This window comes from Dysidea avara, chromosome 7 (assembly GCF_963678975.1).
Source record: "Dysidea avara chromosome 7, odDysAvar1.4, whole genome shotgun sequence".
NCBI classification, from domain to species: Eukaryota; Metazoa; Porifera; class Demospongiae; order Dictyoceratida; family Dysideidae; genus Dysidea; species Dysidea avara.
Window position 1 is genome coordinate 7321963 of NC_089278.1, and position 13730 is coordinate 7335692.

Consider the following 13730-nt stretch of genomic DNA (forward strand, 5'->3'; position numbering starts at 1 on the left):
TAGATCATTTATCTCATGAGCTCAAACTGCTTTCATTTTGTGATGTCAATCATCAGCAGGAGTCTGTACAATCTGCTGTAGTTATAGAACAAACAGATAGGTTTGCTTTGCATTGCATGATCAACAGCCGTGCTTTATTATTTATGTAGCACTCATAGAAAATATATAAACTGCACATCAACACTTTGATCCTCGCATGATTAAGTCTGCAGTACCATGACGAGAATCTCTGGAGGAGTGTGCTCATATATACTGTAGGACAGACAATCTGTTATTAAATAGGAGAATACAATTGCCACATTAAGCCTTTAGTAGTCTAATTGTATAATTACAATTCTTTATGTTGCTATGAACCATTTAGCAGAGAAAAGCTATGCAACTTTTCTTAGACTCTTGTCGTCATGATTACTATGTGAAACTTTAGTATTGGCTATGAGTTCAGTAGTGTATCCACTTTTAATCTGGCACAAAGAACTCACAGTAACCTTAATTGGTATGATGGTCTTTTTCTTCATCAAGGTTTTTATGGGTGTAGACACGTATACACGTGTACACACACGCATACACGTGTACACACACGTGTACACACACGCGCACACACACACACACTACGATGCATACACATCCATCTATTTTCTCATGTAACAGTGTTTTTTGTAATCTTGCCAGTATATTGTAAGCTGATGTGATCATAGCTATAACAAAGCTGTGCTTAACAATTCTCTGATGTGAAACTTCACTGTATGCATAAACTACATAGGTTTGAATTCGGTTTTGGTAGTTTACCAATCCACACCCCAGTGATTACCAATCCAGTGAATCCACACACCAGTGATAAACTGGCAAGACTTCAAAAACTATTGTGGTAGTCAGATTTCCTTGGCTAATGAGACTGCCCACAAGATAAATTAGTAAGAACAAAAGCACTCTTAGATATGTAGTAAAATTTACAAATACTTTAGTGTTAATTAGACTGTGGATTTTCTAATCAAGTTACTAGAGTTAAGTTGTCAGACATCAAAAGGAATTATTCATAAACAGCATATGTCTGTGAGGGTAATGACATCTATAGATCAATGTGTAAATTTAGTGTATACACAAATTATCCTGCAGGACTTGTAATCTGTACGTTGCACTTGAGAACAGTAGACATCAAAAACATCAAAGCCCCACCTGCCTTGTCATAGTGTCAAACTTTCTATGCTACATGTATATTAGTACAACAAGTGTTTCTAAACTGTATTTGTAGTTTGGTACATACCACAAGGGATGTGCGGTTTGTGAAAGGAGGATGTGGTGCTTTGAATTTATTTCTTAGATTGTAGCTATAGGTACAACGTTAAATTTTTATGATCAACTATCAAACCCATGGATTGTGCTTTCCCACCATGAAATATCAACCAAAAACCAGTCTCACCTTTCCGTAAGGCCCAAGTGTGCACTTAAGTGACCCAAAATGTTTTAAGGATTTTTTTAAAACTGAATTATGTCGGCATGCCTTGAAAGTTTGTGTGTGTGTGTGTTGTGTGTGTGCATGCGTTGTGTGTGTGCATGCGTGCGTGCGTGAGCGTGTTGTGCATGCATGCGTGCATGTGTGTGTGCACGCATTTGTTGTGTGCGCGCGTGCGTGTGTGTGTGTGTGTTACATTACATGTCCATTTACCTCTCCCATATTGCATTGTTTTATTTAGGTACTGTTAAAATGGATTAATGACATTCTTGAAGATCGTCGCATTATAGTAAGACACATTCAAGAAGACATCTACGATGGCCAGATATTGTCTGAAATGCTCGGTCAGTTGGTACTAAGTGTCTGCCATAAAGTGTAATGATTTTTGATACTGGAACCTGCCACCTGCATAGATGCCATCTCCTTATCTTTAAAAAAGCTAACTTTAAATTCCCTCAGTGAAATATATTTACAGAGTACTCCTCTATTGCAGCTGCCTACTTATTTAGGCCATACTGTTTGCCTGTACTGGGTATACTGCCAATTGCTGAACATTGTATTACTGTGACTACACACAGCTGTGTTTGTTGACTAGAGTATATGCACACAAACATGACACATGTCTATTGGATACTCTATTAAGGTGCTAAGGGAAAACATTGTTACTTACAAAGCAAATTGATGTGCATGTTTTGACAACTGTGTCAGATACAACTAACCTATATATGTTTTCATGATAGACATGTCAAGCCACACTTACTGTATTATTTAAATGGTCCAATGATCAATTCTATGTGTTTTACAGAGGTTCTGACTGGAGACCCACTAGAAGTAACTTCATTAACATCTGCTCCAACTCTACAGGTGATTAATCAGTGTGTGCGTGCGTGTACGCATGCGTGCGTGTGCATGTATGTGTGTGAGTATGTATTTTGTATTTGTACATGTGTAGTGGTGTCTGTGTGACATGTCACGATCAGATATAATAATTTAACAAACTTCATCATACTGGAGTAGTAGTGATATTGATCCAAAATCTGCCCTCAAATTTGCAGCAAATAACCTCGACCCTCCACACTAACTTAAAGTTTGCTGAATGATGTAATTGATAACTGACTGGGCCCCATGACTGCAAATGAAATTCTTTTTAAGTCATGGGATGCCATTACCATGCCACTCAAAAGCTGTGACACAGCATTTTCTCCACTACAATGTCACAAGAAAACAAATTTATTTGTAAAACTGTGCTGAATGTGTTTGATGCAAATGGTAGTATACTGTACTAAAGTTTGGTGATTACAAGGGATAATATCAAGACACTGGACAGCATAATGTATCTAAATAACACATACTGCACATACATTAGCACATTTTCACAGCACATACACAGTGCTTGCACAAAATATGACACACCATACTGTTACATACACTTGACTTACTAGTAGTCCTTCTCGAATTGAATTTGCCAAACCTTATTCACCAGTTAGCTATTAATTATTATTTACTACATAGTAAATTCACTGATCTTAAGTCGCACCAAACTTTCAGCATTTATAGGATGTATAAAGTAGATGAATCTGTGATCACTTTTAGAACAAGAAAATGTACAAGAGATACTGGTGACATAAACAACCTCACTTGAAAGTCCAGTTAGTTATAGCATCATTGTATAGCATGCATATCATCATTGTTATGAATAACAAGCATGTTATGAATAACAAAGCAATTCTGGGAATGTGAGTGTTGGTCTCAATTTATTTGTGCTGTTTCCTGTAACACACAAAGTATGTTGCGAAAGTGGTTACAAGTAGAATACTGGGTTAATTAATCATCGGTTAATTCACACTTCTGCATAAATTTATCTAGCATATGAAGGTGTTTTGAACAAATCCCTATAAACAACTGGTTAAAATCTCCTGTTGGGTCCTAACGAGTTTAATTGTAACTTGTGCTGTCTTTTATATGACCAGATGTGTGTTTTATCAGTGGACGTAAAGGTGGTTTTGACATGTGCTGCTACAAAAGTTGTTACCTTTTTATTTTATTTTTTTTAATTTCAAGGTTACAATGAAACCTGTCTAATCAGGTCGCTGCATAAAGAGGTCACCTGTTTAAACTGGCCATTATAAAAATCCACACATGTGCCAACTGTGTACAAAGTGACCTGCTTAATGTAGCCACCTCCTTATTGAGGTCAGAAAATATTGTCCCTATGATGACTAGAATAGACAGGTTTCACTGTACCTTAGTATGATATCATACATACATATATAGGTATCAGTAAATTAATGAAACAAGGAAATTTACCTTTATTTAAATGGCTCATGCCGGTAGTATTGCTTGTAAAGCATTCCAGGCTATGAGTGTGTACTATAGAATCAGGTGTTACATATGTTTTCCTTGTTTCAACTTTTCATTATTTCTGCTCTATGCAATGATAATTCCTTCTGTATCGTGAAGGAAACGTATTAGGATAACTGTAGGCCATTGTGGAAGCAGGAAGCTATAGGGGTATGTACTTTGGTCTTCCTACTAACTTATTCAACTTAGCAATGGTGTCCTGTTTTGCAATCAGTACTTCCTTAGTTCCTTTGTATTGCGGAATAAAGTTTGTGACATTGATTGTTCTCCGAGCGGTGCTATATATATATATATATATATCAACTATGTACTAGTTTACTTTTGCTGAATCAATGTTGTGTTAAACTCCTGTAAAGTGTTTATTATGTGTCATAGTGATGGATGGTTTGTCTCTTCCTAGAAACATCGTTTGACTGTAGTGCTGAAGGTGATTCACACACATTTGGGAATTCCCCCTGATGGTGAAACTAAGTGGTCAGTAGATGGTAAGTCTGCAGTGTTTTGGCTACAAGTAAATTAACAACACTTTATACATATTCATGTTGTCTCCCACCTGTCTTCTTCCTGGCAAAGTAGGAGAACCCCAAGCAAGTAGGAATTGGACATTGGATTTCCTTACTCTTGGGTTGAGGGGGTACATCTAGTGATCAAATTTCCATTACAGCATACTTTGTAAATGGGAAAAGTTCTTGTATGAGGTGAATAACCTGTAAATCAAACACAGGTGTAATTACATAAATGTCCCTTTCCACCTGCTTGTAAGATACTGTTTCATTGTCAGCCAAATCTCTTACTTATTTTCCATAAGATGGTGTGGAGAAACTGTATTATGTCCACGCTTGGTAACTTGTTCATCTTGTCTATTGTTAACTTTCTAGCCATATTCTCTAAAGATGCAGTAGCCATTTTGCATCTGTTGGTGGCCATGGCGCGACACTTTGGATGTCGTCACGAGCTGCCTCCCAATGTGCAGATCAGACGTATATATTTCAAACAGCTGGAAAAGAAATTGGAAACTAAACTGTACCAAGAATCAATTACTGGAGAGGATACTGGACCAACGTAAGTAACTAGGGAGGTTAACCACTCACCAGTTGACTACCTTATACATACATACACATGGTACGTGACAGAATTGGCAGTGCCACAGTGGATCAACTTGTAGCATGTACACAACAATAATTTTTATTGCTGCTTTGAGTAGCTTTCTAATTAATGTCTTTATGCTTGAGTAATTTTCGGTTATACATGACAGACTCCTAGGATTAATTTACTAGGTCATATAAGGTCTTCCTATTGTCCTGGCCTCCTGGGACAACCAGTGTCAAGTTTAACAGGTGTGCATTCATATATAAATGTGTATACTACTCTCAGAGATGAAGTAGATTGTGTTGTAGAATGTTTTACGTATTTCTTCCATTGAATAGCGGATAGGGAGCATTTCTGAATAGATTGTATTCCACTGTCACATTTGACGCCCACAAGTCCCACATAGCAATGAATAGAAGAGATGCTCGTATGTAACTGGACACCTGACATTTTAGTGGTTATCAAATTTACCTTGGAACAATAGTATATCAACCACTGCTACCTTAACTACCTTTTTGTCTACTGTGAAAACACATTGTACACACATGGCTATATCCATTTAAGTCTATTAACAGCTGCCTCCTACACATGGGAGTTAGGAAAGAACCTTGACTGATACTTTGTGCAGTCACAACAAGGTACACTTGTGTCAACAATAAACGGTGAAGATGACTTTACATGTACATACATGTATGTAACTGAGGTGCAAGCATGCAGACCATAATAAGGCACAGATTGTAGAAAGTGCCAAAATTACTGACGAAATGCTATTATCATTGCACATCTTGTGTCAAGGCCCCACCCACTGTGTTAGGTAGGGTCTGAAAATCCTGAAGGTTTTGGGCCCTATATCGTGATTTGCACAACCGTTGTCATCAAAGTCAATACTGTCACATGAAAAAAAGCCAATCAAATCAAGATTTGAATGGTTATACTGAACTTTGATTGGCTCTTTCAGTCGGATCCATAAAAATTTGTGACTACGGTCATGAAATCCGTGATACCATTTTTTCCTTTTCTGACCAATCAGACACTCTGATTCAGCTACAACACACTTTTATAGATTAAAACAACAAAGATGGCTGACTGAAACCATGGACACTCGCACATGCATAAACAATTTGACGGAGAGCCCAAAATATAGCATAAGTCACCAGAGCCTACATAATGCAGTGGGTGAGGTCTGGGCACAAGACCAGTGCTATGTGTTGTTATACTATCAAGAGCCTATATACATGTATGGGCTCCTGATACTACATGTATATACAAACAAGATAAACACATACGCACACGCACGCATGTAGTGCATGCACACACACCTTCTTGGCCTTCATTGCTCATCTAAAGTCCTCCAACTCCCCATGAAGACTAACCAGGGGATGTGAAATCAACTCATTTGCAAGACTATTTAGGTGAGTGTACCCCTAAGAGGATGGGTAGACTCCTGCTAAAAGTATTAGAGTTTATGCATAATTCCAGGCCCGTGATGCAGACATCAACAGCACAAGTCTTCACGCATATAGTTATTCTCAATTTGGCTTGTATTTAAAAGGCTACTGCCACATCCTCCTACTCATCGGGGCATCACTCTTGCCATCCTACTGGCAGAGTACTGCCATCCTACTGGCAGAGTATTGCCATCCTACTGGCAGAGTACTGCCATCTTGTCTTATGTGATTTTTGTTTTCACTGAACACCTAACTTTAATAGCCCCGCAAATTTACAAATGACTTCTATTTACCAAATATAGAGGTACAATTCACACCCTACAAACTATACTTTTACTAGCGTGAAATTATCCATTTGTTCCCTCTGAAATCAAATTGCCGATAACAGATTGTTAACTTTCAACTACTGTGCACTAGTGTAGTTTTAGGGGAAAATGTCTGGAAATTATTAAATTTCATGACCGACAAAGCACTGCCTATCCTATACATTACATGCATACCACATGCTGGGTGACTCAATACATATTTGGTTGTATCTGAAAAGTGGTTTGTATGCTGTGTATGTCAGAGACAATTATATTTTTTTCCAAATCCCGGTGAAAATGTCAGGCAACCTAAAGCATTACCTGACATTGATATGCTATTGTTTTCCACAATTCATCATAATAGGGAAATCCTTACGATACATTGATAGAATAGAGTGACTCAACCTATAATAATACACTCGTTGTTGTCAAATTGCATTTGCCATTATTGACAATGCTTCACTATAAAAACTACAATTTCCTTCTATTTTGATCTGACATTTTGTCAGGCAGGTTCCATTATGGTTAGCCATACATGACATTTGCCTGACAAATGGCCTATGTCAGGCAGTAATAATTGACTCTGGTGTATGTACGCATTTTTAAAAACTTGCACATTTTAGATTCACATGTATGTTAGCATTGCTAGTATAATCAAGAGTGCATAATACTCTTGGTATAATATAACTGGATAATCGTATCATTATCAGCTTATTGGACATGTTAGTTACAAGATTAGTTTCAGCTATGTAGAAATACTTACACATGTTATGTAGGTTGTTGGAATATCATTTGAAACACGAGACAATTGATAAGTCTGTATTTCAAATAATATGGGGTGCTAAATTTGTATTTTACCATATAAACACACGTGTATCCATATGGAAACAAATCCCACTCGTTAATTCTCACAAAAACAACAGTAAAGTTTGGATAGACGGTGGTTTAGTTTATATTGTAACGTATTTGGTGAAGCAGTCTACTGCAGTAGCAACACAATCATATAATGTTACATTTTTTATTACCATCTTCAAATTCGTGGAGCTAAACCATGCGTTGGTCTGTGTACATGAGTACTAATTACCCTATACTAGGTATTTATTCATGAATCAAAAATTCATGGAAAACTCATATCAATTAGTATGTTGCTATGGTGCTTAACCAGTGTACCTTTTTGTTCTACTTAATCATTGTGTAATGAAGTATTAAATTTTTATGTCATGGAATTAGCATGTGTTTCCTTGGAGATTTAACACTCTAGTAACTGCATTTAGCATATCACTAAGAGTAAGATGACAACAGGTAGAGAGTATGTTATTTCATCTATAGTTCTTGTTAGCTAAAAGGTTAAGTAAAATTGGTGTAAACATGATACTGAAGTTACCTGGAATGGATACATTATAGGTCACCTTTGTTACATCCTTCTGTGTTGGAGGAGAAGGATGTGTTCGACAAATTGTTTGATCAGGCACCTCAGAAGTTGGAGACTGTTAAGCAGGTAAGTAACATTCCTTTTTTGGGCAAAAGTGTGAAAAAACGCAGCAGCCTTCCATAATGAAACTAGTTGTTTTGTACAAGGGAGGCAACAACACCCAAATATACCAAATTCTGATGATTTAATCAAATCACAAATACTTTCTATTGACACGAGGTTCCCATAGTTTTTAAGGTATAAATTTGAAGGTTGAATGCTCCGAGGGCTACGCCTTGTCTCATCACTAATGGTGATACCCAGTAATTGATAGTAGTATTACTTATTGTATTAAGTTTAGGACAAGCCCTAGCTATCAGGCTGACTCAACAAAGTGTAGGATTGGTGTGAAACTATTTGTATTAAATTGCAGTGCTATGCTTGTATATCAGTGTACAATATTGAGTATCAGAAGATTCTAGTATTGGTTTACTCAATAGCGAAGTTTACAATCTTTCCACTATAAGGGAACTCAATTGACGTCTATAGTTGTAATTACTCCTATTCCACCTTGTAGTCCCTCTGTGTGTTTGTCAACAAACATCTTCAACATGTTGGGATTGAGATAAAGGACTTTGAGACTCAGGTATGGCCAGTTTTAAAATGTATGGGTCACTATACTCTATGAGCATAACAAAACATTCTGCAATATTTATTTTGAATTCCTGCTTGAGAATTGAATCAGACAACGTGGCACCTATTGTAGTAGCATCCCTATAGAATGTTGTTTAGTGCCATCAGCTATGCCATAAAACTACCAAGGTAGTGGTTTGTAAGTTTGTGTGCATGCAGTAGTTAGCTCATATTGAAATTGAAGCTACTTAATTATATTTTCAAATTTAATGGAGTGGCATCACCAGTCACCATTGGTATATTGCAGTTTATGTGTGAGGGTAATTTTTGAGTTTCTTTTGTACATGGAGCACTTATTCATTGCGACATTTACTATACAGTTTTACGATGGAGTTGTTCTCATTATATTGATGGGTTTGTTGGATAACTATTTTATCCCACTATCAGAATACTACTCCTCACCTGTTGGATTTGATCAGCAGGTAAGCACCAAGGCCATCTTTCTATAGAACTACATGTGGTATCAGTGCTATGTTCTGTTTTATACATGCATGCCATCTATAACTTAACATCTGTATGGATGAATGAAGAAACATCTAATTTTCCCTTGGTTGGTAGATGGACTAGCTGTCTCTTTTCACTTTCCTTTGTTACACATATTCCTTTAGCAATCAGTTACTGTTACATTTAAAACTAGCAGACATGCCAATGTGATACTGGATATGTAATTTACCATATTGTTTCCTACAGTGGGTAGTGGATTAGGATACAGTACACTTAGCAAAGTATACTATCATGTGTCTAACTGTTGTTCTATGGATAATAACAGCAGGATGGATGCAAAACTATTGTGTTTGCTTAGTAACCAATATAACATGTGTTATGCACTTACATGCTATGTGTGTGTGTGTGTGTGTTGTTAACTGATTATGTCAACTTGTAATAAGTCATGAACTGCACTTATCAGATTCATAACATGAGGTTGGCATTTCAACTAATGGATGAAGCTAACATCAAACCAGCCAAGGCTAAGCCAGAAGGCAAGTGGTAGTGAACATAGATTTCCTTAATGATTGCTCTTGTCTTGTGACTTTGGCATTTATATAATATGTTGTTCATTTTTACACAGATGTAGTTCATGGTGATCTCAAGAGTACTATGAGAGTGTTATACTCATTGTTCAACAAGTACAAATCAACTGTAACTAGCCAGTCCGAACCATCTGCTGAGAAAAAGTGATCATTGCAATGACATAAAATTAATGTTTATATTTGCTCATAGTTAGCTATTTGTCGTATATATAAATAGTTAATAGTATATTATGTAGTACAAAATATATGTGATTCATCTTGTATTGTTTACAACTATATGAATGAACATCAAATAAATAATGTATTGTGCTGCTGGTGAATTATCAAGAGTCTGGATTTAGGTGAAACCGTCACCTAATAAGGCTGACAAGAAAACCATTTAGTCGACGTATAAAATGTGAAGACTCCCAGAAGTCTTTTCAATGTAGTATCATCAGTAGCATAATTTTGCAAGCAAACTTGGCATGCAATGTAGGGTGTAGTGTATCGTATAGGTAAACCCATTAATTCAAAATTTACAATATGTGCAGTCTGTAAGTATGTAGTGTGTGTGCATGGTTATAAGCATGTGTACGTAGCTCAGTTGTCTGGGTTGGTTAGCAAGTGTCTATATGTGTATCAACTTTAGATCATGTGCTGAAACAGATATGAAGTTGATGAATAGTTTGTGATATAGTAACAATGATGTCCACCATCTAGTTTAGATTCCTACAAGTATTTTATTTTAAGCTGTCATAGTGGTGATCATAATGTCTCCTCTAATAGACAATGTACACCGCCAAATTATCTTCTCGTGACTTATTTGTGCATGAAATATATCATGCGTACAGCCGGCTACCAAACAAGAGGTGTGACAGACTTTTTTGATGGAAACTTGAACCAGTATATGTGATTCAGCAACTATATAGGTGCTGTGAAGTTTGAAGTAGCTGTAATAATTATTTGGATTTTACTTCTAGTAATATTCTTAAAGTCATTTTGCCATGATCTCTACCTGTATTTTGTTACCTGCATATTACTGACAGCTTTAATTTTACTTTTGCAGCCAAATAATTTACTACTTACAATATACCTTCAAAACCATAGCTATCTGAACACTAAGAGAACAGCCACTAGAAATCAGCCATAAACTTGGACAGTAGTAACTTATAATTATCCATCCACAATATTGTTTGCAGAAACCTGTAGTCACATGGCTTAAAGTGAAACCTCTATTTCCATCTAGACTAAAACAAATCTCTTAGTACTAGTTAGCTATATACATCATTAAGGTTGTGACCGGATTTGTGAAAAGGGTCTTCCACACACACATCCATACAACTTACCAAAGATTGGAAATGGCTTTTGACTTGAAATTTGGTCAGTAGTGAGCACCAACATGGCTTAGTTGATTGAGAAATTTTATTTAATGTTTGAACACTTGAGTTATGGTCTTTCGGGTTCATAGAATTGGATGTGTGTGGAAGACCCCTTTTGCAAATCCGATCACGTTTAATGTGTCTTATAAGAAGTTTCTGAAGCTACAACTGACCTACTAACCTACACATTACCATCATTTTGTGCCATGTGCCTCCTCAGAAAAGTCACATAGAACCTGAGTCTTAACTGTCATCTCTAAAAGTCAACAGATAGACTGAAAAGGACTCCTGTAATTGTGATCTCCATGATGAATTACATGTAGTAATGGACAGCTTGCTTCAGGATTTTTTTTTTTAATAAACATGAGATGTTTTATTCATGGTTTCATGACAATTATCTCCATGTTGCAATGTCTTAAGCCCATATAGGGAGCTAGCTATTCATCTACATCTATTTCTACTTTCTGTACTGATTTCAGATTTCATGAGTCATGGCTTTACACCACATATACATATATGGATGGGATATCCTGTTTTAAGTCCCACTAAAAGTGTTCAACTGCGAATTTATGATCATAATATTATCAGGGTTATCCATTACGACCAAATGCCTCAGGAAATCCCATGGTTGGTCATGAATCATAATTTTGTATGTCATGCTCTCATTGCCCACTCAAGTTACATTCAGTATGTGAAATAAGCTTATGGTGAAACACTACAGCTTTACAGGAGAGGCCACTTAACTTAACTATCTATTGGCAAGGAAACAATTAAAATTAAAGACCCTTCAATTATAGCTACTATAAACATTCATTCTTAATAATATCTATACTTAATAGACCACTCAGAACATTTAATTTGAGCAGCTATATTAATCTCGGCCTTGTGGTTTTGGCTTGCTGAATGGTATTAGTAGCCATATATATATATATATATATATATATATCAGACACATTATTTTGTGCCATACATGTGACCCATTTATATCACAATGTCTAGAATAAAATTATGAAGACAACTTTTGCCTTTTTAAACACTCTTCCTGTAAGTTTCATGGGAACGTATGACTATAGAGCCTCCAAAAGTTTTCCATCCTCCCACACATTTTGCATCACCACAAATTCCCACATGATTCATTGAAACTGTAAACAGTCAAACCTTGAATATGCATGGTATACACCCATGTAGAGTTATACAAAGGCTATGGGTGTGTCAGGTTGATATAAACATGTGACAATGTTTGTACTGTAACCACTATACCCACAATAGCTGCATGTGTCATGGTATAGCTGAAGTCCATATAGCTAACATAAATGCATGGAATTGAATTTAAGATATTAACATATGCATAAGTGATCACAATTAGTACATTGTGTCCATGGTAACATCTTAATGTACAGTTTACATAACTAAAGGGCAGGTTAACCTCTTGCATGGGAAGTCTTATTTGTGTCATTGTGAATATTAGCTATGTGGTGCAATATGCACTTTCTTTGTACTTATGGTGTATCATGTTACACTGAATATCATATATGGTGACTCATGAAGCACTATACTGGATTCTGTCATTGTTAATTAACATGCAAATTAAAGGATAATATAGCCAGATATCAGATGCAACAGAGCCCTTTGTTTCACATTCATCCATTGGCTGATACTACCACACCACAACGAAGCCAGGTGAAGCAATACGTAACCATGGAGAATGAGTATGTGTATGTATAAATGATCATTGGGAAGTGATTCATATCTGATCAAAAGTGTTCCTGCTTAAATGGGCACACATTTTATGATACAAATATGGCAGTGCACTGATTATATCCATAATTATAGTGAATACATGCATACAAATGCTTGCATGTATATAGAACACACGTGTTTGATAGCTTCTACTGTAATTCTATATACTGTTCATTTCCACAACTGAACATATCCACAGGTAGCTAGTGCATGTGTGTATTATATAGTAGTGACTGATTTCAGTAATGCAAATAAATATATTTATGCGGTGCATATTTGCAATGCCTTCTATGTGTGTGTTGGTGTAGACACAATTAGTGTACACCTTTGCTATCAATATGAGTTTGTAATTTGATTTGTGTGTTTATTATTTAATCATCCACGATTATTTTTCCAAAGATGTTTACGGATTCATCGTTGAGATATGTAGTCATACTTTTGGGGGAGCAACACATATCATGTTCAGTAGCACTCAGCCACTGTATTATAGCTTAATAACAAATATACAAACATCTTGTACTTCTATTACAATACATGCTGTGCTATCCCATTGATGAAGTACATTATACAATCAGAGTGAGTTTACTTGTTCATTGCTTTCTGCATACTATAATGGTTCAGCCATAGTACACATGTAGGTCACTATAATAGTATCATTTATAGGTCAGAGGAGATAGTTAGGAAGATTGCTACATTTGATATCATTGTCAACAGAATTTTAAGCCTTCAATTCAAGCCTTGCTATCATTATATGCATGTAATTTAGGTGTTTAATAGATAAAGGGTAGCAGCTGTATAATAAATTATTTGGTCTATTGTTGTTACTTAATTCTTCTGTTTCTGA

General features: G+C 36.1%; 1 protein-coding gene across 1 annotated transcript in view; it reads left to right on the forward strand.

Annotated features, from left to right (window-relative positions):
- The window catches only part of LOC136259872 (beta-parvin-like), a 14920-nt gene extending 4830 nt beyond the window's left edge, over nucleotides 1-10090 (forward strand). Inside the window, exons 3-11 of the mRNA XM_066053427.1 lie at nucleotides 1692-1794; nucleotides 2256-2314; nucleotides 4212-4296; nucleotides 4690-4873; nucleotides 8058-8151; nucleotides 8642-8710; nucleotides 9078-9179; nucleotides 9665-9737; nucleotides 9827-10090. Of these exons, the coding sequence (XP_065909499.1) occupies nucleotides 1692-1794; nucleotides 2256-2314; nucleotides 4212-4296; nucleotides 4690-4873; nucleotides 8058-8151; nucleotides 8642-8710; nucleotides 9078-9179; nucleotides 9665-9737; nucleotides 9827-9936 (879 nt within the window). The 3' untranslated portion in view covers nucleotides 9937-10090. The remainder of the gene's footprint in view (nucleotides 1-1691; nucleotides 1795-2255; nucleotides 2315-4211; nucleotides 4297-4689; nucleotides 4874-8057; nucleotides 8152-8641; nucleotides 8711-9077; nucleotides 9180-9664; nucleotides 9738-9826) is intronic.
- The last annotated feature ends 3640 nt before the right edge of the window (nucleotides 10091-13730 follow it).